This window comes from Streptopelia decaocto (genome assembly GCF_964273445.1).
Source record: "Streptopelia decaocto genome assembly, chromosome: 4".
Taxonomy (NCBI): domain Eukaryota; kingdom Metazoa; phylum Chordata; class Aves; order Columbiformes; family Columbidae; genus Streptopelia; species Streptopelia decaocto.
Genome location: NC_138658.1, coordinates 38,479,486 through 38,502,895, shown reverse-complemented (window position 1 = coordinate 38,502,895; position 23,410 = coordinate 38,479,486). Strand labels below are relative to the sequence as shown.

The 23,410-nt window shown below is 40.7% G+C and overlaps 1 protein-coding gene across 7 annotated transcripts; it reads left to right on the top strand.

Moving 5' to 3' along the window:
• The first annotated feature begins 1,978 nt into the window (after window positions 1-1,978).
• Window positions 1,979-22,857, top strand: AADAT (aminoadipate aminotransferase). Of its 7 annotated transcripts, none has more exons than XM_082051157.1 (14): window positions 1,979-2,027; window positions 3,463-3,531; window positions 5,110-5,278; window positions 6,340-6,472; window positions 7,114-7,188; window positions 8,593-8,802; window positions 9,175-9,240; window positions 10,426-10,508; window positions 11,762-11,858; window positions 14,201-14,262; window positions 16,584-16,648; window positions 18,186-18,292; window positions 18,956-19,057; window positions 20,207-22,857. In XM_082051157.1, the coding sequence occupies exons 2-14, from the start codon at window positions 3,465-3,467 to the stop codon at window positions 20,246-20,248; spliced, it is 1,278 nt and encodes a 425-aa protein (XP_081907283.1). In that variant the 5' UTR covers window positions 1,979-2,027; window positions 3,463-3,464; the 3' UTR covers window positions 20,249-22,857. The 7 variants fall into 7 exon arrangements, 6 of the variants coding, with proteins under 6 accessions (XP_081907283.1, XP_081907282.1, XP_081907280.1 ...); XM_082051156.1 differs by lacking the exon at window positions 1,979-2,027 and adding an exon at window positions 2,131-2,238; XM_082051154.1 differs by lacking the exon at window positions 1,979-2,027 and adding an exon at window positions 2,318-2,556.
• Window positions 22,858-23,410: the final 553 nt, after the last annotated feature.

Here is a 23,410-nt window from a genome sequence, read left to right as displayed (position 1 = left end):
CTCTCTGGCTTCTTTCCTTCAGCCAGTTCACAGTCCACCTCACTACCTGGATCATCCAGACAACACTTACTCAGTTTAGCAGCGAGGATGCTGTGGGAGACTGTGTCAAATGCTTTACTGAAATAGACCACACCCACTGCTTTGCCATCATCTATCTACCTGGCTATGTCCTCATAAAAGGCTATGAGGTTGATTGGGCATGACTTCCCCTTGGTGAAGCCATGCTGACTGCCCCTAATGACCCTCTTATCCTTGATGTGCCTTCAGATGGCACCGAGGATAAGTTGTTCCATCACATTTCCAGGGATGGAGGTGAGGCTGACCAGTCTATAGTTACCCAGGTCCCCCTTCTTGCTCTTTTTGAAAACTGGAGTGACACTTGCTTTCCTCCAGTCTTTCTAATCTTTCTTTCCTATCTTGCTATGGCAACTCCTCTTTTTTTCTAGAACCATTTCGCTCTCATATCTCCACTTTGTCTTGAACAGGTTTTCGAAAGTACCAGTTAAAAAGTGCTTTAAGCACTGGATACCTTCAAGCCTAGCGATATCCTTATTTAAAGCCCAGAAACGTTCCAGTGTCAACCCTTCCAGCATTATTACTTTCCTGCCTCCAAACTAACTAGGAAAACCTACAGGTTTTGAAAACCTACAGGACATTTGAAAGTGAATTTTGTTCACACATGAACAGGATCGGTGCAAGGAAAAGCAGGATCAAGTATGTTGTGACATGTCCCCTCCTCTCTGGGTGTCGCTGTTGCTTGGGCCACACATGTGACTGTAGTTGCTGCTACTTAGGTCCGGAGACACCGTGTCATGTCTAGTCATGGCTTTGGACTTCAGGACTGCCATGGTCCTTGCTCCTTAGTGCAAAATGGAAGAGACACAGATCTGGGTATTGTGGGAAACTACAGCAGGTCCGTGGATTCCCTCACAGAGGGTATGGGAACAGAAAATAGCCTTGAAGATACTAAGGCCTACCCGTGAGAAAGACGGGAGTAAAGGAGTATCTGGAGATATTAAGGTGTACCCGTGAGAAAGAAAGGAGTAAAAGAGTAACACTGACGTTAACAAAATTAGCCAATAATATGTTACTATTGCAGCCTGCAACCAATAGAAAAAAGACACATGAACTGGTAAAGACTATATAAAAAGTCGTTTGTGGCAATAAATGGAGACTGCTGTTTGTACATAAAGAACTTTGTCTATGTCGTTTGTCCGTCCCAATCACGACAGGGTATAAAAAAGTGGTCTGAAAAAACAATGCAAGGACATCTAAAATCAAGCATGCTTTGCAATCTGTAGGTTTTCCTAGTTAGCCCCGGGAAGGGGGGATGTGACCGCGGCACCCTGGGGACAGACACAGGGGGCACAAAAGTGCTAAAGAGCCATTAACCGGCCTATCAAAAGCTCCGGATCTCATTGGAGAGGGTGCAACTGCCACACAATGAGAAAGGGGACTACACATGATTCAGTGGAAAAATGAGAATATTTTTGCTGTGCTTTAACAGAAGCAAGTTCCTTCACCCCGTGTGGCTCCAAAGAGCAAGCCCCAAGCAGTGGTGGGAGCACACGCTGCCCGCACTGCTGCTTTATGCAACCTAGAGCAAAAGGAAAAACGTACCCCCGGTTACTCCAGTATCAGCGCCCTAGCAAGATCTGCAAGGATCACCGGGTTCAATTCTGATGCACAGCGCTGCCTCTTTTCATCTGTTTATAATTTTATTGAAAACCTGCTGCGTTGACCAAACGTGCCAGCTCCACTAGTCCTAACCTTCCGGAAGAAAGGAAAGTGATAAGAGGTTTCACTGTCTCCTGTTTTCCCCCACCATCGAGCTTTGATTCACCCCGGACTGCCCACAACCTCCCCTCGCCCCGCACTCCTCAGGGTTCAACCCTTGTTTTCAGGGCACTACACAAAAGGAACCGACGGGGGAGCCGTGCGGTTTACGACTCTTGCACGAATCTACGTAAGATCGGCGTCCAGACCCGCTCAGCGAAACGCAGCCGAGCTACCGTCACGGCCCGCAGGTACCGGACCGGCTGCCTGCCCCACTCCCCGACCCCCGCGCCAGCCAGGCCCGGCCGCTGTCCAGCGCCCCGGACCCCCGGCAGCGCTCACCGCCCCGCCCAGGGCCCAGAGGCCGCCCCAGCCGCCGGCCGTGCGCACACGGAGCGGGCGAGCCCACACAGGCCCAGCAGCCCGCCCGGCCGCCGCCGCCGGCTCCGCGCCGTCCCGCCGGTAGGTGCGCGGGCGGCCCGGCCCACGGCCGCTTCCGTGCCCCGGGCCCTGAGCGGCAGCGGGAGGGGGCGGTGTGGGGACCTGCAGCGAGCGGTCGCGTCTCTCGGGGTGGCCCTGAGAGCTCCGTTCGCGGGGCAGCGGTGGGGTGTCTCGGGTATCCCCTAAAAGAGAACCGGAGCCAGCCTGGTGGCCCCGGTAGGAGGAGCAGACGTGTCTGAAACGCTTGAGCAAGCCTGGGTGTACAGGCGGGCCCGCGGTGTGCTTCTGCTGCGGAAATGCTCTTGATGGTGAGGAGAGCTAAGAACGTTTTTAGAATGCGTAAGTGATTTTTTTAAGCAGTCTTACTCAACAAATAGCTTTTAATAACCGTCAGCACATGCACATTGCTGTGGTTGCTGCAGGATTATATTTGTGAATTCAGTAGAAGCACACCTGTAAATGGCAGTCAAAATGTCGGGGTATCTGTGCCTGTCGTTGGATTCCTGTGCGTCCCGTCCCTCGGAAAGAGCAGACAGCTTTCCTGCAGCAACAGGCCTCCAGGCTTCCCACAGGACTGCAGTTCACCATCCACTGAATCTCTGTGGGCACCAAGGAAAAGGGAGAACACACTAATCTGAAGCATTTTGAAAGACATTCTTAATTACCCTTCCTAAAAAAAAATCTCTAACTTAACAAGTGTTGTGACTTGTAATGATGGCTTGCAATTTTTACAGTACTTTAAATGCAATACTTCATACAGTTAAATAAAGCCAGATTATCATTAGAAAAGAGCCAATGGGCATTCAAGTTCTGTCAGACCTTCAAATTTGTAATCTGCATTTAAAACTCCACAGCTGGCAGCTGTGGCAGCAAAGCAGGGGGAAAAGGCTTTTTCCTGGTCACTGGCAGACCAACAAATGCCCCACATCAAAGCTGTACTGCTGTTTGTGTTACATCAAAGCTGTACTGCTGTTTGTGTTACTGGCATAAGCACACTGTGCCAGTGTCATTGAGAGGCCATGACAGAACCTGTATGACGGGGAAATGTTTCCCTGAATTCAGAAAGGAAAATAAATCCCAGCACTGATTTTTACATTAATAAGTTGACATTTAATTTATGAGTGAACACATCTACGGAAATGACAGTTTGGAAGCATTACTTGTAGGAGACGCATATACCAAAAGCACTGGGGTTCCTATTAACTTTTTGAGCTTTATGTCCAATGAATTGCTTCTTCTCCATAGGTATGAATTACTCTCAGTTCATCACCACTGTGAGTGCAGCAAGAAAAGCATCTCCGATAAGACTTCTGAGTGAGTATATGCCTGTTCTTCCCAGGTTCTCTAGAGGGGTATCATTCCATGTTCTGGATTTTGTTGGGGGTATCATGGCTAAAGACTTGAAAGTGCTTGAAAGACAGCCATGCTGTAAGCTGACAAGCAAAGTCAGTTAACTTGTTTGACTTTTGTCAAGTTGAGATGTCAAACAGGTATAAAGAATAAAGTGAATAGCCTCAAATCATTTCAGAAACCCATCCAGACAGAAGAAGTAGTATTGTCACTTCAACATGTGCCTGAAAAAATCTCTGCTACTGAAGCAGGGCTTCTGGCACAGTTTGCTACTGAATTTACACTGGCTGACCAGGAACAAGCAACTGCTAATGGCTTGAGATTCAGTCACAGCATGTTTCTTTCCACTTAGCTTTCCTATATCCTGTTAACATCCATAAATTCCTCACCACACCCACCCCCTCAGTGTTACTACACTTTCCTTTTCTATATTACACTATCTTTATGCTACCATGTTACCCAGTCTTCTGTGTGACAGATAGAAAAGGTTAACTGCCTAGTTGATTACTCAGTTGAAACCTACAGAGACTTGACAGAATCAGAACACAAGACATCCATCACTTGTTAAGCCTTCAGGGGTCAATTTCCTCTCTGGGTATGGGGTTGCTATTTGCTGTTCTGCTTAAAATGCTTCATACAGGTACAGCTAAGTCAACTAATTCACTCTAGTCGGTCTTCATACTTTGTCAAGTGATACATTGATATGCATTATAATACAAATATTAATTAGCACACTTTGTGCAAAAAGACACATTGAGGCTGCAGTTTTGATGACAAAGTAAATCTCTCTTTACCAGACCAAAAGTCTGACCCATAGAGCTGAGCTGATAATAGTAAACATGAGCATGGAGAATTAATTAATAGGTAGTCGGAGAATAAACTCAATAACAGGAGTCTCTAAGCCAGATCTGGTGTCACCTGTCCTTTCATAATGCAGTGCAAGTGCCCTTACTGGATTAAAGTCCAGTCTGCACTGCGTAGATTGGATCTGAATGATTGCAAAACTGACTTCAAAGCAAGAGTTGTTAACATTTCCTTCATACTGAATTATTTACACAGTGTCTCTGCCACTAGAGCTGGGCTGCCAGAAACACTCCCACTGACTGTAGCTCTAGTACTGCTGCCACATCAGCTAAAATGAGGCTGGAAAAAAAAAAAAAAAGCCTATCATTCCAAGTCAGTCTAATTGGAAGTTCATTAGCATTTTATATTCTTGAAGCTTAAAGGACAGACATATAAAAAGTATTTACAATAGTAGAACAGTCTAGATAAAATTTATAAAGCTGTTTGTCATTTATTTTAAAACAAATATGATTTTATGTTTTGGTCTGCCCCATCCATGTCTCCTTCCCCACTCCACACACACCCCTATTTAATCCAAGTAGAAAGGTGAGTTTAAAATAATTATCCTTTTGAATTCAGGTAAAAAATAAAATAAAAAATGGAACAAACTTCTCTGGACAATTATTATACACTGATTAAAGGATGTGATTGGTGTTAAAATAATCAAATTGTAACCAAGGTATTTTCCTTTTCCTCTAGCTGAACTGCTACAGAAGTCTCCACCATCTCTCATCTCTCTGGCTGGAGGGGCACCAAACCCTGAACTTTTTCCATTTAAGAGGGCTACTATTGCCATTGGACATGGAACTACTGTTGAGATTGGGGAAGATCTGATGAAGAGGGCTCTCCAGTACTCGGCCTCAGCAGGGTATCTGTCACAGCTGCTTGCACTTCAAGATACCAGAATCAAAAGATCATATTGCATTTATTCATCTATGCTTTTAAAACTTATTTTTAAAACCTATTTTACAAAACCAGGTTTAACTTCTTTCAGTTTTCCTCACTATTTACATTTCAGTTTAAGTGGAAAGTTTTGAGCATATGAGTAATTAAGAATTCCTCTAATACTAGTAATTCTCAAGCCAGGACATTTTCTGGCTGTTAGTATTTGAGAATCCAGACTCCCAAATCACTAGGAGGCATCATTTTGTGTTTTACAATAAGATATTCGTTGAAATATACTGCATTGCAATACCTAATTTCCCCATTCTGGAGGATGTTTTGCTCTGATGCAGTTCCATACATTAAAGTCAGTATGTACTACTTGTGGTAGTTGAATGGAGGTATTTATAGTTTTGTTATTTTTAGTATGAAAATTGCATATCATTAAGTTACTTTAGCACTTATGTGAACTCCCCACCAGACAGCAATGAGTCAGGCTTGTGACAAGTTTGCAAAAATATTTAGTTACCTACAGAGGCATACAGGACATTCATTAATCAGTGAAGTTAAGACTTTTCTTAATATTTAAGTGAGCCTAGCCATTTGTGAACATGCTACGAGATCTTAAGACATACTTTTTGAAAAAATTGTTTTAGAAATCCTTATCCGCAGCCTGTTACTAACAGTTACTAACAAGCTTTGTCACATTGCAACACATTTGAGTATGGAAAGATGACTCCTAGGAGTAGATACTGTTCAGCATCCAGCCCCTATTCCATCCTTGAAGAACTATTTCCACCCAGATTTCAGTATGATCATTTGGTGTATGAACCACAGATGCTCACCTCCTCTGCTTTTCCACAAGAAGCATTTCTCTCATTTTCATCATTTGATAAACCAGTCATAAAAATCAGCATCTACATGTATCTGTATGGAAATTGAAATCAGACTCAAGACTGTGTGCTAGATTTGGCAGTGACTTAGAGGAACAGCCTAGCCTTGGTCTGTGTAAGATGTTAGATACACCTTATTTTATTAATGTTTCAGGATTCCAGAGCTGTTGTCTTGGCTAAAGAATTTCCAGCAGAGTCTACATAATCCTCCCACAGCCAACTACAGTCCTGAACAAGGGCAAATGGAAGTGTGTGTCACAACCGGCAGCCAGGAGGGCTTGTGTAAAGTAAGACCAACTTCATATGTTAAAAGCGCTTCTTTCAGAGAGAGATTTTTTCTTCTATCAGTTCAGTTATACTCAACATTATGTGCCACTGTAGTTTGTTAAATACATGTCTCAGGATATTATCAGTACAAGATAACAGAACTGAAGTAAAACTGGTGCAGCAGTCTAATCTGTCAGGACTCCAGGAGTGGTTGGGTAAACCAAAGAGCCTGTCAGAAAATATGCTATAAGGTAACCTTTCATGTTACTCAGGTAGTGCACTAATAAATACATAGCATTATTTACTTTACCATAACTCAATTCTAATTATATTAGACTTCTTAAATAATTACCCTTTGTACTCCACTCTCACCACTGCTTATTTGATCCTTTCTGTAACTGAAAGACCATTTCTCTTCCTCAAGATCTGTCCTTCCATTTCAAATTGATATTCTCTAGCTAATTATCTAGCTTCATTTGGCTTGAAAACAGATATTTTTTTTTTCATATCTTAATTGCTCTTCTCACAGACAGCATAATTAAATAGTTAGGAAATTACCAATGTCTAAGCAAGAATTTTAATACCACTAAGAAGTCAGAAGTATGAAGCACTTGTACAAGAATGGCACAATCTTTCTAATATGGACTATTTTCTTTCACAGGTGTTTGAAATGCTCATTAATCCTGGGGACAACATCCTTTTGGATGCACCTACATACCCTGGGACACTAGCAGCTGTAAGTATTTTTTGGCTACAAAACATTGTAGATGTTACATTTGACCTAAATAGCAACTTAGTACCTGATCTGCAGGCTTATATACACTGTCTGTATAATATATTATATAATGTATCTAATACAGTATATATATTGCAATATATACACTGTAAAAACATATCTAAGAATCAGGGTTTTCCTGTTAGTCCAGTTAAGTTCATAAATAGTAATTCACATAAGCTTTTCTGCTAGATGTTCAATAAAAGCTATTCCCAGGACAGAAGTTCCTCTTCCAAATCCTAGTTCATTCAAGGGCTAAGGACACATTTGGCATTGGAAAGAAAGCCATCACAACCAAGTTGGGTTGAAGTAAATTTATAAGTGGGTATTTCAACATGTCAACACATGCAACTGAAGGATTTTGTGGTCTGATTATACTTATATATACACCTATATATAAGAATGGATACTTATATACACTTACATACTTTTTGCAATAGTATAGACTTGGAATAGGTCTGAAACTTCCATATATGAGTATAAAGATGTGAATTAGTAAGAACTGTACAAAAATAGCAATGTTCACTTCTGAAAAGTAATGTAATCAGTACGTAATTAAGTGTCAGCTCAAAATGTGTAAGAACTGTAAGTAGGGTTAGGATAGATAATATACCAAAATGTCAGTCTAGTCTCCCTCTGCATCAAAAGGAATTTTGGTTTTTGGTTTTGTTGGCTAAGTTTGAGTATATCTGTCTAATCAAATATACTTTGTTAGGCATATATTTTGACAGTGCAACAACTTGCATTTTTACTTAAAAATGCAGAGCACTGCATGATACAAATTGAAATTCCAGAGAGGGGAGACAGCATGCTTTTCCTTTAGTATTTTACCTGTATTTTTTCATACTGCTGTCAATGTGTCATTGCAATAGCATCATTTCACTCCCATGTATTGCTGAATAAATCTTTTGAGAACAGATTCTTTGCCCTTTGTCAGTGAAGAGTGGCTTACAGTTCTGGCACTTCCACTGAAGTAGAGTGTAAATTGTCAGTAGGAAATGAAGGTTCTATGAACTTACTATCTGTGGTGAGAGCATGAGGTGTCCTGAGAGAATACAGCTTGAATTCACACAATCCCTTTCTGCTTGCAAAACCATGTGTGTTTTCCTAGAGAAGAGCAGCAATTGGACATGGGAGCTACCCATTGCTCTCAGTTGGCTTCACAGGGCAAACAGAGTAATGTGGTAAGTTTGACAAGCTGCACAGGAAATTCAGGCAAACTTTCTTTTGAATCAGGAGCAAATGGAGTTTGAGATAGCTATAAAGTTAGAAATACTTGGGCATTGTAAAATGTCATTGATACAATGAGAAAAGGTAGACCTTTGACTTACGGGATTATGACAGTTTTGTTCCTTCCATTAACAGCTGAGACCTTTGGGTTGTAACATAATTAATGTTCCTAGTGACCAACACGGCATTATTCCAAAAGCTCTAAAAGAAATTCTGTCTGCTTGGAGCTCAGAAGATGTAAAAACTCATAGCCGCCACCTCCCCAAATTCCTGTACACTATTCCAAATGGCTGCAACCCAACTGGAAACTCTCTGACCACAGAGCGCAAAAAGGAGATTTACCAGGTATGTGACTGGGGCCTTGTGAATCTTGTAGGTGGAAATGGATAAATGTCAATCCCATTTCAGTTGAGGATACCCCATGTGCAGTGTTTGGATCCATTAGTGGTCCAGTAGGCATTCCTCCTAGAACTTGTTTCTAGCAGAACCTGTTTCATGACAACTCCTCAGAGGTGGATTATGCATTAGATAGTTTTTGCAATAGTAACCTATTACTGTCTGACATCTTTGCCATGGGCTTCAAACTGGACTTACTGCAAGTTTTCTGCACAGTCAGAACAGTACATGGAACTGGTAATAGGTCCAGGGTACAGGAAGAACTGAATTTACAGTGTCTTTACATTTTAACAAATCTTTCCTTTTTATTCATTTATTTAGCTTGCAAGAAAATATGATTTCCTCATAATAGAAGATGATCCTTACTATTTTCTTCAGTTTGAAAAGGTAATTTGTCTTCCATACTCCTTAGTATCATCTTTTCTTGTCCAGGAAGAACTAAGGTTTGAGTTATGAGTCTTCTTGCATAGCAGCTTCTTCATGTCGTGCCAAGTTAGTTACAGGCCTCAAGTTTATGCTGCTTTCAGTTGTTGTCCCCTTTATGACACTTCATTGCATCAGTCCCGTTAAGCAGTAGTTCAAGTTCCTCAAGCCTTATACAGGACAGAATTTCCTTAAGTAGTCAGAAATGGCAAAGACTTTGCCTCCCAGGGCAAAACAAGTCTGCCACTCAAGCAGCACTTGAAAACAGCAGCCTCTTAATGTTCCTTTCAGCCCAGGCTCTTACAGTCAGTGGAACAATGCCTACTCCCAATCCACTATATCTCCTATTTTTACCTCTTTGCCTTTGGAGAAGAGAGTTCTCTCAGATACCACAGGAAGAAGTATTGGATGGGCAGCTTCCCTCCATGTAAATTTTCCTCAGAACGTGTGACAACACAGTGTTGACCTGTCTTCGCACAGGGATCTACAGTTGCACAGTCTGCAAAAGTACCTACCTTCAGGGATAAAAGCTAGTATTATAAAGCAGTAAAACACCAATAGAAGCTGAAGTTCAGGTATTTTCTGTTTTGAAATATGTTTTTGTGAAAGCAATAAAACCACTTCACATTGAATAGCATTGTGTAGCTTTGTTACAGAGTGTAAAGGAGAGAGGGTATGAAAGTAGAATTCCTGATAAGGAAAAAGTGTACTGAACTCAGATCATCAAAACTTAGTTATATCTTCTGATTTCCTTTAAGATAGACCTAAAAGTTAAAGGGCTTCTTCTTAGAAATTACACTGTCTTTCTCTTTATTCCTTAAAAAAAAATCTTGGCAGGAAATAATTATTTCTGTCTCCTACTTATGGCGTCATACTAAAACCGGAACAGAACATTCATATGCTGGGCTAAGCATCAAAAAATAAGGCTGATTTTGTCATAACTTTCATAGAATATTGTAATCACATCTCAGACAGGTAGCCTAAACCATTACTTGTCAGCAAGTTACTGCATTTGTCCTTGGAACGTGCATCTGTAAAATATTTACTATCAAAGTCTTTCTTTAAGGAATTATGTTTTCATTGTAAATGAAATAATTCCATCGTAACCCTTACTAGCACCTTGAATTTTTATTTTTCTTTTCTTCCAAGCCATGGGCTCCAACTTTCCTCTCAATGGATGTGGACGGCCGAGTTATTAGAACTGACTCTTTTTCTAAAGTCCTCTCATCTGGGTAAGGCCAGTATCAGGCTGCTCAGCATTGCCTATTCAGCTAATGCACAAGGCTAATCCTTTATACAAAATGATCAGTCATGTCATAGTGTTTCTTCATCTAACACCTATCAATTTCTGTACTTTTGGATCCACAGCTTTTCTCAGTCCACTCACTTTTCATGTCATCTCTTGGCAGTCATTTAACTCCAGATTCTGTTTCTCTTTTAATACTGATAGTTAAGCCACTCTCCCCAGGCAGCCTATTGTCACAGACACCACATAAGCAGAAAGACAGATGCTGGATTCCAGCTCTGTTCCTGGAACTCCCAGGAGCTTTTCTCTCTTCTTCTTCCATTTCTCCTTCTATCTCTTACCATTCCCACAGACTCCCTGAACTTGTTAGACAGAAGATAAAAGATGGCATAATTCTCCACAAAGTATTCATAGGGTTAAAGTGATCTCATCTTCTTGCCTTACAGTTCTTTCAGGTTGTTTTCACCTGCCTGAAAAAATAAGCTGGCTGCTTTCCATTTCACACAAGGCAACATATTTGATTTTTAACTTGCTTTTGTTTATTATCCTAATAGACATAAGAAAGTAATGTGAATTCTGCACTGTCAGCTAGTGGATTGTACCCGCATCCCTGAGAAAGTGAAGAGACAACATGATGCTACGTGTGATTGCACTTTCAGAAGTGACACTGCAAAAATGCATGATGTCAGAGATGCAAATGAGCTTACTGGTTCTATTTTTCTCCAAAGAAAAACTTCAGCCGATCTAAAGATTGGTCATAAGAATTGAAGCATGAATAAGAATCTGATTTATCAGTCTAAATTCCATTTATTCTGGAGTAATGAAAAGGAGTAAAAAAGTAAAGCTGTTTGCCACTTGCCATCTGTTTTTCATAAAGCCTGAGCATTTGTGATTTTTCATTATGTGAAAACCTATCTTTCTTGCCTTCGATTCATGTAATCTTTATGGTTGCAAAGGAAAGCTTAGAAGTGGGGGTTATGGCCCGAAGTCTCAGAACTAAGAAGCTACTATAAGCATTAAAGATCCTTAAATGTTTCTATTTCATTACTTTGATACTCAGCTCATAAGTCGCATAAGCCTAGGGCTTAGGGCAGTATTAGGACACAGATAAATGCACAAAAGATCCTTACAGTATTAATGCAACAGTTACACATTTTTCCAGTTTTAAGTTAAACCATAACTCACACAAAGTATTAACACATTGCATTTCTCTAGTAACTCTTCTCTTTTTTTCTCTAGGTTAAGAATAGGTTTTCTGACAGGTCCCAAACCTCTTATCGACAGAGTTGTTCTACACATTCAGGTTTCAACAATGCACACCAGCACTTTCACACAGGCAAGTACCAAACTGCCAGCTCAATTGTATTTAGAAAAGATAACATGTTCCAAGTTGTAAAAAACCACAAATGAACAGCTTTGCACTTTTGCAGTTGCTCTGCATTTTTGTACTTATGTTTATGATAAGCACAAAAAAATGTCAATTCTGCCAAAAGAAGAGACACCAACATAGAAATTACAGGCAGAGCTGGAGGGTATCTCAGTACATGGAAAGCACAACTAGTATGGACTTAACCCTCAGGTTTCAAGAATCAAGATTCAAAATACTTCGTATCTCTTGCTAGTATATTCACTTGAAAAACCTCAGTGTAAAGGATACATTGGAAGCACTTAGGGCTTTTTTTCCTGGGGTGTATTATAAGGGATGTGATTAGTAGGTCGAGAGACGTTCTCCTTCCCCTCTACTCTGCCCTGGTGAGACACATCTGGAATATTGTGTCCAGTTCTGGGCCCCTCAGTTCAAGAAGGACAGGGAACAGCTGGAGAGAGTCCAGCACAGGGCAACAAAGATGACTGAGGGACTGGAGCATCTCCCTTGTGAGGAAAGGCTGAGGGAGCTGGGACTCTTTAGCTTGGAGAAGAAGAGGCTGAGGGGTGACCTCATTAATGTTTATAAATTTATAAAGGGTGAGTGTCACGAGGTTGGAGCCAAGGTCTTCTCGATGACAACCAATGGTAGGACAAGAGGTTCCCCTTAAATTTGAGAAGAAACTTCTTCTCAGTGAGGGTAACAGAACACTGGAACAGGCTGCCCAGGGGGGTTGTGGAGTCTCCTACTCTGGAGACATTCAAAACCCACCTGGACACACTCCTGTGTAGCCTCATCTAGGTGTTCCTGATCCAGCAGGGGGCTTGGACTAGATGATCTTTTGAGGTCCCTTCCAATCCCTAACATTCTGTGATTCTGTGATAATTTTCATTCTGCTTTGTAATTAGAACAATACTGGCAGCCCACAGAGACATTACAAAGCAGGCTGCCAACTACAGCCCCTTTATAGTTAGCAATAAGGAAAGCAGACATGGAGCACATGCAGACATGGAGCACATGCAGACATGGAGCACATGCAGACATGGAGCACATGCAGACATGGAGCACATGCAGACATGGAGCACATGCAGACATGGAGCACATGCAGACATGGAGCACATGCAGACATGGAGCACATGCAGACATGGAGCACATGCAGACATGGAGCACATGCAGACATGGAGCACATGCAGACATGGAGCACATGCAGACATGGAGCACATGCAGACATGGAGCACATGCAGACATGGAGCACATGCAGACATGGAGCACATGCAGACATGGAGCACATGCAGACATGGAGCACATGCAGACATGGAGCACATGCAGACATGGAGCACATGCAGACATGGAGCACATGCAGACATGGAGCACATGCAGACATGGAGCACATGCAGACATGGAGCACATGCAGACATGGAGCACATGCAGACATGGAGCACATGCAGACATGGAGCACATGCAGACATGGAGCACATGCAGACATGGAGCACATGCAGACATGGAGCACATGCAGACATGGAGCACATGCAGACATGGAGCACATGCAGACATGGAGCACATGCAGACATGGAGCACATGCAGACATGGAGCACATGCAGACATGGAGCACATGCAGACATGGAGCACATGCAGACATGGAGCACATGCAGACATGGAGCACATGCAGACATGGAGCACATGCAGACATGGAGCACATGCAGACATGGAGCACATGCAGACATGGAGCACATGCAGACATGGAGCACATGCAGACATGGAGCACATGCAGACATGGAGCACATGCAGACATGGAGCACATGCAGACATGGAGCACATGCAGACATGGAGCACATGCAGACATGGAGCACATGCAGACATGGAGCACATGCAGACATGGAGCACATGCAGACATGGAGCACATGCAGACATGGAGCACATGCAGACATGGAGCACATGCAGACATGGCTTCCATCTTCCAGCTCTATTAGTTCATCATAGAGGCAGTATTAAAGCAGAGAGGCTGATAATGGGTAGGAAGGTAAACCAATATACATTTCCTTTTTCTCCTTGATTACCATATTTAGCTCTCCATTCATTCTTCCCTCCCCTCACCACAACTCCCAAACACTGCTATGATCCTTGGAGACAGCAGGAACATGGACTACATGGCCTGTTGCTGTTGCTACCTCTATAAAGAGCTCCAAGAAACCCTGCATGCAATTTCTTGCCTGTGTGGAATCTTGAATAACGCATCACACTGTGTATCTTTTGATGTTTGCAGAATAGCCTTGTTTAAAATATGGTATTGATGATGTGTTTTATTTCTTTAGATTATGATATCACAACTGCTTCAGCAATGGGGAGAAAAGGGTTTCTTGGAGCACGTAGACAGGTAGGGTCATGTCAAATGCTGAATCCCATCATCTGTCATTCTGCTTCTTGTTACCTACAGAAAACATTCTTTTCAGTAAAGAGGTCAGAAGAGGTATGTCAGATAATCCAGGTTACCTGGCTGACTGACAGTATTCACACAAGGGTCCCACAGGATCTCAGTGGGAAGTTGCAGACAGGCAGTCAGGGTACATAACCTACCACTACTGACTGACAACCCGCCAGTCCACTGGCACAGTCATTGTGCAGCTCCCATCTGAAGGGAGCTCAAGAGGAACCTGAGAGCTCCAAGTCAGTGAATAAAATTTTCATCCCTGCTAAAGGGGTGGGGTCTAGAGCAAAGAGTAACATCACCAAGTATGTAATCTGTTAAGAGTCAGCATAGCTTCTATAAAGGGAGTTCTTGCCTCCCTAACTCAGCCAGGATTCACCCTCTAACATCCTTAATCTAATGGTTATGGGTGCTGATGGAAAGATCTACAGAGAGTAGTGAGGTTTACCTACATCTGCTGAACGTTACCTCTGTTACCACACTTGGAGACAAAGCCCTGAGCTAAGGTCTAACTCAGCAAGCATTTTTACATACTGGCTGGCACACATTTGGTTTTCATTTATTATGCTGGACAAGCATAGTTTCTTTGGAGTACTTTTGCTTTATTTCAAATGCCATACTAGGATCCCATACTTCCTGCTTCAGTGGGTAGTGTGTGACACTGCCTAGCCCTGTAACTGGAATGTGAGCAAAGTACGGAAAAAATTCTTACATCTGACTATAACAGCCACTTCTGTCCCCTGAGCACCTGCCTGGTGTCCATACCATAAACACCAGCGTATTAAAACCCAAAATAAATACAAACAAAAAGCCCAATACCCCACAAAAATACACCCAACAACAAAAAAGTACCATACCACACCAAAAACCAGCAAACACACCAGCCCTGGCTTTGCCCTGTTCTAAGAAACAGAAGCATAAAAAGTTTTACAGGGACACTCAGACCACACTTCAGCTTAACTTCCAGCAGTTAGAAAAACATATCCTAAGTGCACCTCTTGACTTACTGTCTTGTAGGCAGGAAGGCATCCTCACTCAAACCAGAAGACCATTCTTCCTCTTGAGCTAATGAAAATAGTCCTGTGGTAGAGTAGCCACAACCCTTTATAACCTTCTAGACCCTTATCAGGTGACTTACTGATGAGGCCTAACAGCTGACTGCTATCTCTTGTAGGTGATTTCATTTAGACAAAGTTGACTTGGTAGATCATGCTTTTGAGTAGGAGGTAGCCTGTTTTTTGGAGCAGCTACATTTTTGTGGAAGTCTTGTCTCACTAACACTTAGAATTTTGTTCCAATGCAAAAGTAAAATGGTAACAGGCAAAAAACTGGCAACAGAATTTGTGATATGGTGAAAACTGTGTGAGATTTACCACTGCATGCAGAATGTAGCAATTGGTATAGGCTGAATCCCCAAAACTATATGAAACTTCAGTGGTGTTAGTGTTTGTCTATCAGATGTAGTAAAATACATCCAGAAATCAAAGCTATTGTTTCAGAGACTATAAAAAAAATCTAAATTACTGGCTATGGTGTATCTACAGAGAAGGGAACACATTTGCATCTGACTGATGAACTCTGTATCGGGCTTTCTCTTGTGTCTCCCACTGCAGAATCACAGGTGTCTCATTTCATGTCACCAAAAGTCACTGCACAAGACTTGTCCATGTTGAAAACTGGGTTAGGATCATTTTCCCCACTAAGGCATTGAATTATTTGGAAGTTTTACTTAAAGTGTGAAGGACATAGGTTCAAAAGTTTAGAAAAGGGGAAGCCATCAAATAGTCATGACATGTTTATCATATGATTTGCTTTTTACCATGTGAAGTACTGTTTCCTTGTGTACCTATTACGCAAATTCAACCCAAATGCACGAATATTGAGTCTGTGCTTTTGCATATGTATGTCCTTCATTTCCTTCAGTATGTCTGTTTTGTGTGGTAAATATTGCTAGCAGGGCTTGTATCCAGTGCTATAATAGACAGAATGGATATAATATAGAGTTTCCATGACATATGTGAAGTTTAAAAAGCAGCCACACAGGCATTTCCTCTGTCTAGTTGATCAGCACTTTGTTGGAGACACGCTGAAGCATTCAAGATTCCTTGATACATACACAAAGTTTCATACACACTGTTTTGTGCCCATCTAGGATATGCTCATATTTCCATTAAATGTGCACTTAGGTTGTTCAAGTAGAAAAGCTTTGGAAACAAATGGACTCTGAAATGCTACAGGATCACGACTTTGAATTGATAATTTACTTTCAGAGTGGTGGAGTTCTACAGGACCCAGCGGAATGCAATGCTCATTGCTGCTGACAAGTGGTTAAAAGGTCAGTAAGTGCAACACAGCTAATAACTCTTTTTTTTTTCTAGCTATTTATCATCTTTGTGTTCAAGAAAAATCACTAAATCTCTCTTCATCTCTTGACTGAAGTGACAGATAAGCACTATAAGCAAATCAATGACATTAAATATTAAGCTTAGGACAAATTATCTAGTGCTGCTGTTTTCATGCTTTTCTGATGGGATGATTCATCCCATTTTGATGGGATGGTAATGAGAAAAAAGCTCACCACATTACTGTATAAAACAATTTTACAAAGGGCATATATTTCACTCCACTATTTTCTTATACCTTTTATCTTTAAGATCTCTGTCCTTAAGATCTTAGTCTTTAAGATCTCTGTCTTTAAGATCTCTGTCTGAAATAGCAATTTAGTGGCCTTAATTTAAAAGAAGATAGAACCAATTAATATAGCAGTAGTGATAATATTTTTTTTTTGTCAGAAATCAACTTTAAATGTCCTCTTTTGTGTTACTCGTGGAGCATAGAAATAATTTGATCAACAATAATGCGGTTACAGTTAGTGACTTCACTCAATTTTGTCAGTCTAAGTGGAATCAGCAATAACTGCTTAAGAACTGCCCACCTACCTCAGATGATACTTCCATGGGACATGGGTATGTGGGCACCACACAGTCATTAAGGTACTTAGTCCTGCTAATTCCAGGTTTTTATATATGAGATATTTCTTCTTTTTCTACATGGCTGTGGACAACCATGGGTTGTTGACCTAGGTAGTCCCTCTTTGTCCGAATTCCCCAAGTATCAGAACAATGTGATAGCATTGGGCAACCTTAAAGTGTATTGTGAGAATATACTCTTACGTAAAAGACTATAGGGTCTTCATGTTCTCTAGTAATAGGAGCCATAATATTATGGAAGGCAGACCTTTCTTTTGTAGCTATGCAATGGTTAAATTCATCAAGGAACAGCTGGAGAAGATGTCAAGTCAAATAAATAGTTTATTGTAAAATATGTCCAAAACCAGAAAAAGAAATCTGGGTAAACAAAAGGTATCAGTAAGTCTGCATATATAATTTAAGACAAATCTTCTCCAAGCCTTTCCATCCTCCTCATAACTCCCAGGCTCTCCTTTTCTTTGGGGAAAAATCTATAATCGTAACTTAAAGCAAAACAGTTTTGCTCTTTGCTACACTTTAAATCATATTGATAGTCAGTATGACATTAGGAGAAACTGCATCAGAAAAACTATTTTCGATTGTTTACTTGATCTGAAACTAATCAACAAATATAGTTTGTTAATGCCTGGGATTTATGTAATCCAGAACAATCACTTCAGTAAAAGAACTGAGGATACCAACACAAGTACAGTGAGCCCACACAGATTTGATTATGAGTACATTACTCTTGGCAAGTGGCATCGTGGCTCTGTGGCCCACATTCCCTTTGAGTTCATTGGAACAACAACTCTACAACCTCACTGAATCTACGATGTATCAGTTAAAGGTCGGGCAGAAGTTTTCTTCTTTACTCCCTTTTTTTTTCTCTCTCTCTTTCTCCAGACTTGGCAGAATGGTACCCTCCTGCTGCTGGCATGTTCTTATGGATCAAAATTAAGGGTGTTTCCGATACACAGCAGTTGATCATGGAAAAAGCTTTGCAGAAAGAAGTATGACCTATGGTTTAATGGCTTTCAATGTTAAAATGAAATGAGGGAAGGATAAAGTTAATTTACCATATCTATCTACACAGATGCACACACTTAAAAAGGCAGGGGAACTTGCTGTGCACCATCATTGAATCTGCAAGTCAGGCATTGTTGCATAATGACTCATAATATTTTAATGTCTATATTCAGATGTGGATATGTAATCAGCTTAGTTAGATTTAAGCCATTATAATCTATAGAATGATGTCATGTATACAACATATATATGTATAATTTTAATATAGTTAACTATATGAATGATGGCTGTCCACTATATCTTTTCAACGAGAAAAAAATAAGTGTGGTTTTATTTCTACAATTTATAAGAGCCAGTACTGTGTACTGAGTAGACTACTTCACTGGTGCTTCTAAACATTGTGATCATAAGGCAGACCTGGTAACTCACCAGCCTCCGTAACCAAAACCTACGAGCCCTTTGATTTTGTTATGAAAAGTCCAATTCCAGGTTGCATATTTCTGGCTTTTCATTTTGAAGAAAAGGAATATATTAAGCCATATTCTGATACCAGTGTTTCTGCAGTGAGCCTTCTCAAATTTAATTTAACATAGTGTTTTAAAACTGTAGAAGTTGTGATAACTGGGTGGCTCATCAATTTTTCTTAGGTGTTACTGGTTCCTGGAGGAGCATTCAATATTGATAGCTCAGAACCTAGTCCATATGTCAGAGCCTCCTTCTCTCTGTCTTCTCCAGCCCAGATGGATCTTGTAAGTGAGATTTTTTTTCTTACATTCTTATGAAGACAATTTCTGACATAATAATGCTCCCTTACTTATACTTATTTCTCCTTATGTGTTTTCTTGAATGTTAGCGTAGTTTTTTCTAGTACGTAGGGGATTAAGCAGTACTTTTGAAGCAGTCATCTATTTCTTTGGCAATATACTCGTATCCAAATGACCTGAAAGGTACCAAATTTTTAGGACCACTTAAAATTTTTCTGTGTATCTCATACATGTGGAGTGTAATGTTTAATCCTAACAGACTTTACTAATAAAGGCTTTACTGAAGTCACAGTAAGTTTTGCTATTTGTTTTAGCATTAGCAGGCATCATGTATCTTTTATTCTCCAGACTTCCCATTCCTGAGGCTGATTTACCTGCTTTCTTTTGTGTCTGTGTCTTATAAGTCCTTTATGAGAAAGAATGTTGCTTTTCTGTCATACAATTGACATATATGTTGTATTTATTTTCTCAGGAACAAATATTTTATGTAACTTGGGAACATTTTGGATGTTATTTTGCTATGTCTGTAAAATCACTGGGAAGAAAGATAGGACACATTTATTTGTGCAGATTTAATACTAATTTGACTCAGGTGCTTGAAACAATTCAAAATTTGTCGTTGTCCTATCATTCAGTTGTGAAGGATTGTAACATAAGCACTTCTATTGCCTATTTCTTCCTCCTTCTTTGTAAAAGTAACTGACAACCACACTGTTGACAGTCAAATTGTATCTTTTCTACACTTCACTCAACTGTTCTTCCTTTTCTTTCACCTTGTGAGTCTCTAGGCCATTATATTAAGTTAGAAGAGACACTCTTGCAGAGATCACTATTTGTATTAAAAGTAACACCTGTTTAGTTGCATCTGAACCCCAAATAACATTTGACCATTAATATGTGTATCTTCCTGTTTCAGAAGACTTTTGTTTTGTATCAGAGAAGTGGAAGCTTTGTCCGGTCAAAGCCCATACCTGTTGTTATAAAAGGAAAACAAAGAGTATCAGTAGCATTTTGCAGTATAAAATACTGAGTTTGTATATGGTTAGGGTTGTTTTCGTAGCTTTACAGGTTTGGTGTGTTGCCTATTTAAGTGATACTTGAATATAAATGTGAACTGTATTTGTGTCCTTGCAGGCCTTCAGGAGACTGGCTGACCTTATAAGAGAAGCTTTGTGAAAAAGCTAAACAGAGCTCTTGCAACAATCAAAATCATCTCCAAAAAATAGTAGTTAACATTTGGATTTCATCAGAACTCTTTAAAAGCAAGCACAATACAGTGGATGTTTCTTTTGATCATTTCAGCTAAAAAGACAAAAAATGAAAGACTGAAAAACAATTTGCTTATTTTTTGACGGAACATTGCATTCCTAAATTTATTCCAATTCAGAAATGTTTAAAACACTCAAAACCAGAAATTTCCGTTTCCCATCAAATTCATGGTTTTGTTAGATTTGACTTTATTTTTGTTCTGGCTTTTGTTTTCCATTTGGGTTGGGAAACAGGGAAATCAGTTACCTAGGAAGTTGCACCTGAGGTGATCTTAGGGATTATCACTTGATGCCAACTGATACATTCCTCCAACACATTATGTTGGAATTGGTTTTGTGTGCCACTTTCCTTCTTGACTTGCTGTATGGCATCAGGAATATTTGAAGATCAGTATTTAATTTTACTGAAGCTTTTTTTAAGATAAAACTGATGTAAGGATGTTGAAGAAACAGAAACTGATCCAGCAAAATTAGGTTATGATTACAAATGAAACTCTTTGGCCTAAGGTCCCTTGCAGTTTGCATGGGTTTTGCAGCTCTTTCTCTAATTTGTAAAAGGTTTTCTGGTTGCTGGCATCCATGTCAGTACCTGTGTTAGAAAATCCCTGGTGTGCAAATGCATGTAGGGTAGATGTGCTAATAGAACTGCTCTGTGCTCTTAGTTCATCAGATGCGGCTTTGAACCATGAGCATAAGTAACTGAACAGGGGATGTAGCAGATGGACGATAACCTGACACTGCCAGATGTACAAAGCAAGCAAAATGAAAAAAATTAAGAAATGTTTTGATCTCTAACCCCTCGTCATTGTGATCAGAAACATTTGATACTTGGCAGCATGTACAAAACTTTCAGTAAGTTTTAACTGTATAGATTCTCCATTTTGTTTAGTGACTTCAGTTTTATTTACTGTTTCATGAAAGCGCTGTAGTTTTCCACCAATAGTAGATGGTTGTTTCTTTATATGCAAGTGTTCAGAATTTTGAAGTGAAAATATGTGTTCAAGGATCCAGCCAAACCGTCGGCAGCTTGGGTGACCAAACCAAACATGGGCCAGGTAAAACCTTGCTTAATTGGAAGTCTCACAAGAGTCATGGTTTTAGTAGTAACAGTATTTCAACTACCTCTTCCCCCCTTAGTTATAAATAGCATGTGTTATAACAAGCTAGCACAGATGCGTGTCTTCCCAGCATGTATCCTCAGGATCATTCCAGTGCCTTCAGCCAGTATCGCTGTTTATCTCAAGCCTTTTAATTTAGTCACACATGTGAGCCATCCCTGCTCTTTGCAGCATATCCAAACTCAGTCGTTTCCCCTCTTCCCAGATTACTGCCACTTTTAGTGAAGTCCACATAATTTTCGGATTAATTTTCTCCGACTTGGTATCAGTACATGACGCCTTTCCTCTCAGACCCATTCAAACTACTTCATATGGTCCCAGCTAGTTTGTCACTTCCGCCCTCCTTCTGCAAACATGGGGCTGGGTCTGTTGTCCCACCACACCTCATCTGCAACCCAACCTGCATCTCCACATTCCCCTCCAAGGTGCCCTGTCAGCAGCAGGGCTGGGGCTGCTGCTGGCGGGTGAGCTGGTGCTGTGGACAAGACCAGCCCCACCGTGGAGCTGCGCTGGGTCTGGGCAGCCAGGACCCACAGGGTGACGTGGTGTGGGGAGATCCCGCAGTCCCCATGTTGCTTTCAGGGCACCAACACTGTCTTTGAAGATTAACCGGTCCCTTTTTACACTGTTTGATGGTGCTAAGGAAGGGTCTAAACTAGCAGTGTCCTCTGTGCAGTGCTGCTTAACAGCAGGTTTTCATGTTTCAACTCAGTTTCTTAACCACATATAGAAGTTTTGGAAGCTCTTCACTATCATCAGTAAGGCAATTTTTATTTTGGGCTCAATTTAGAAAATCATTTTATCCAACAGAATGACTTAACATGACTGTTTAATTAATATATTTTTACATAGGAATAAATCTAAACATCATTTAAGACTGATTTTAGTTCTCACGCAAATACTATTGTCATTGTCAAATGCTATTGTCATTCAGCCAGACCTGAATTAGTAAACGTATTCAAAATATAATTATTAAGCAAGCTTTATATTGCTGATGTGTTGAATAATACATCTCTTAACTTCCAGAGTTCTAAATGTTAATTTAGTTCAATGTAAGCAAAATGTAATTCCATCTGCTGCACATTAGACGCTTTTGCTATCAGCTAATTTAATTTAGAGAGATTTTGTTTTTTTCCCTGACTGTAGTGAAGCATCTAAAATTAATATCCCGAACAATGCAAACTGAACAATGGCAGTGAAATCTTGTATGCACGTAGTGGTTCCCTGAACCTCCTAAAGCACAATGTCTGGTCTCCTAGGACAGAGCATTTGCTGTGATTAAACGTTCCTGGAGGAACCTACTTTGAGACAAAAGGAAAAGGCTGGGCAACATGTTCACATAGGAAGAAATGATCTTGCAAATTAAAGTATAGTTTTCCCTTTCCGTTTCATCCATCTAAGACCAAATAACCTCTCTCATTCATAGCTGGATTTAAGTCATGTGGTACAAGTGACACCATCTATCTTTGGGGATGAGAGGACACAGGAAGGAAAGGACTTGGTGTGGTAGACACATCCTGTGATGGTACCAAGACATGGGCAGGTGTGGGAGAGCTGACAGCAGTGCTGCAGAGCTGCCTCAGCTGGGTCTCCAGACTTGCTTCTGAGTGGCAATTAACTGCCCTTTCTGGTGCACCTACACTTCGGTTCCACTGGATTTTCAGGCTTTTGGTTGACAAAAAACACCTAGAAGTTCTGGACAAATCACCACAGTACATGACCCAAACAATTCTGCCATACAAGGGATATAACTCACAAGCCATCCTACATACATCATGTGTGCCCGTGTTGTCGCACACATTGAGATTCACTGTGCAACGCATCCCGCTTTTCCTTTGGGAATGGTACAGATGTAGCAAGGGGGAGCAGATTTTTTCCTGGAAGAATGGAAATATTAACTTTAACTTCATCTTCCACATAAAATACATTTAGAAATTTTAGGTCCACACAGG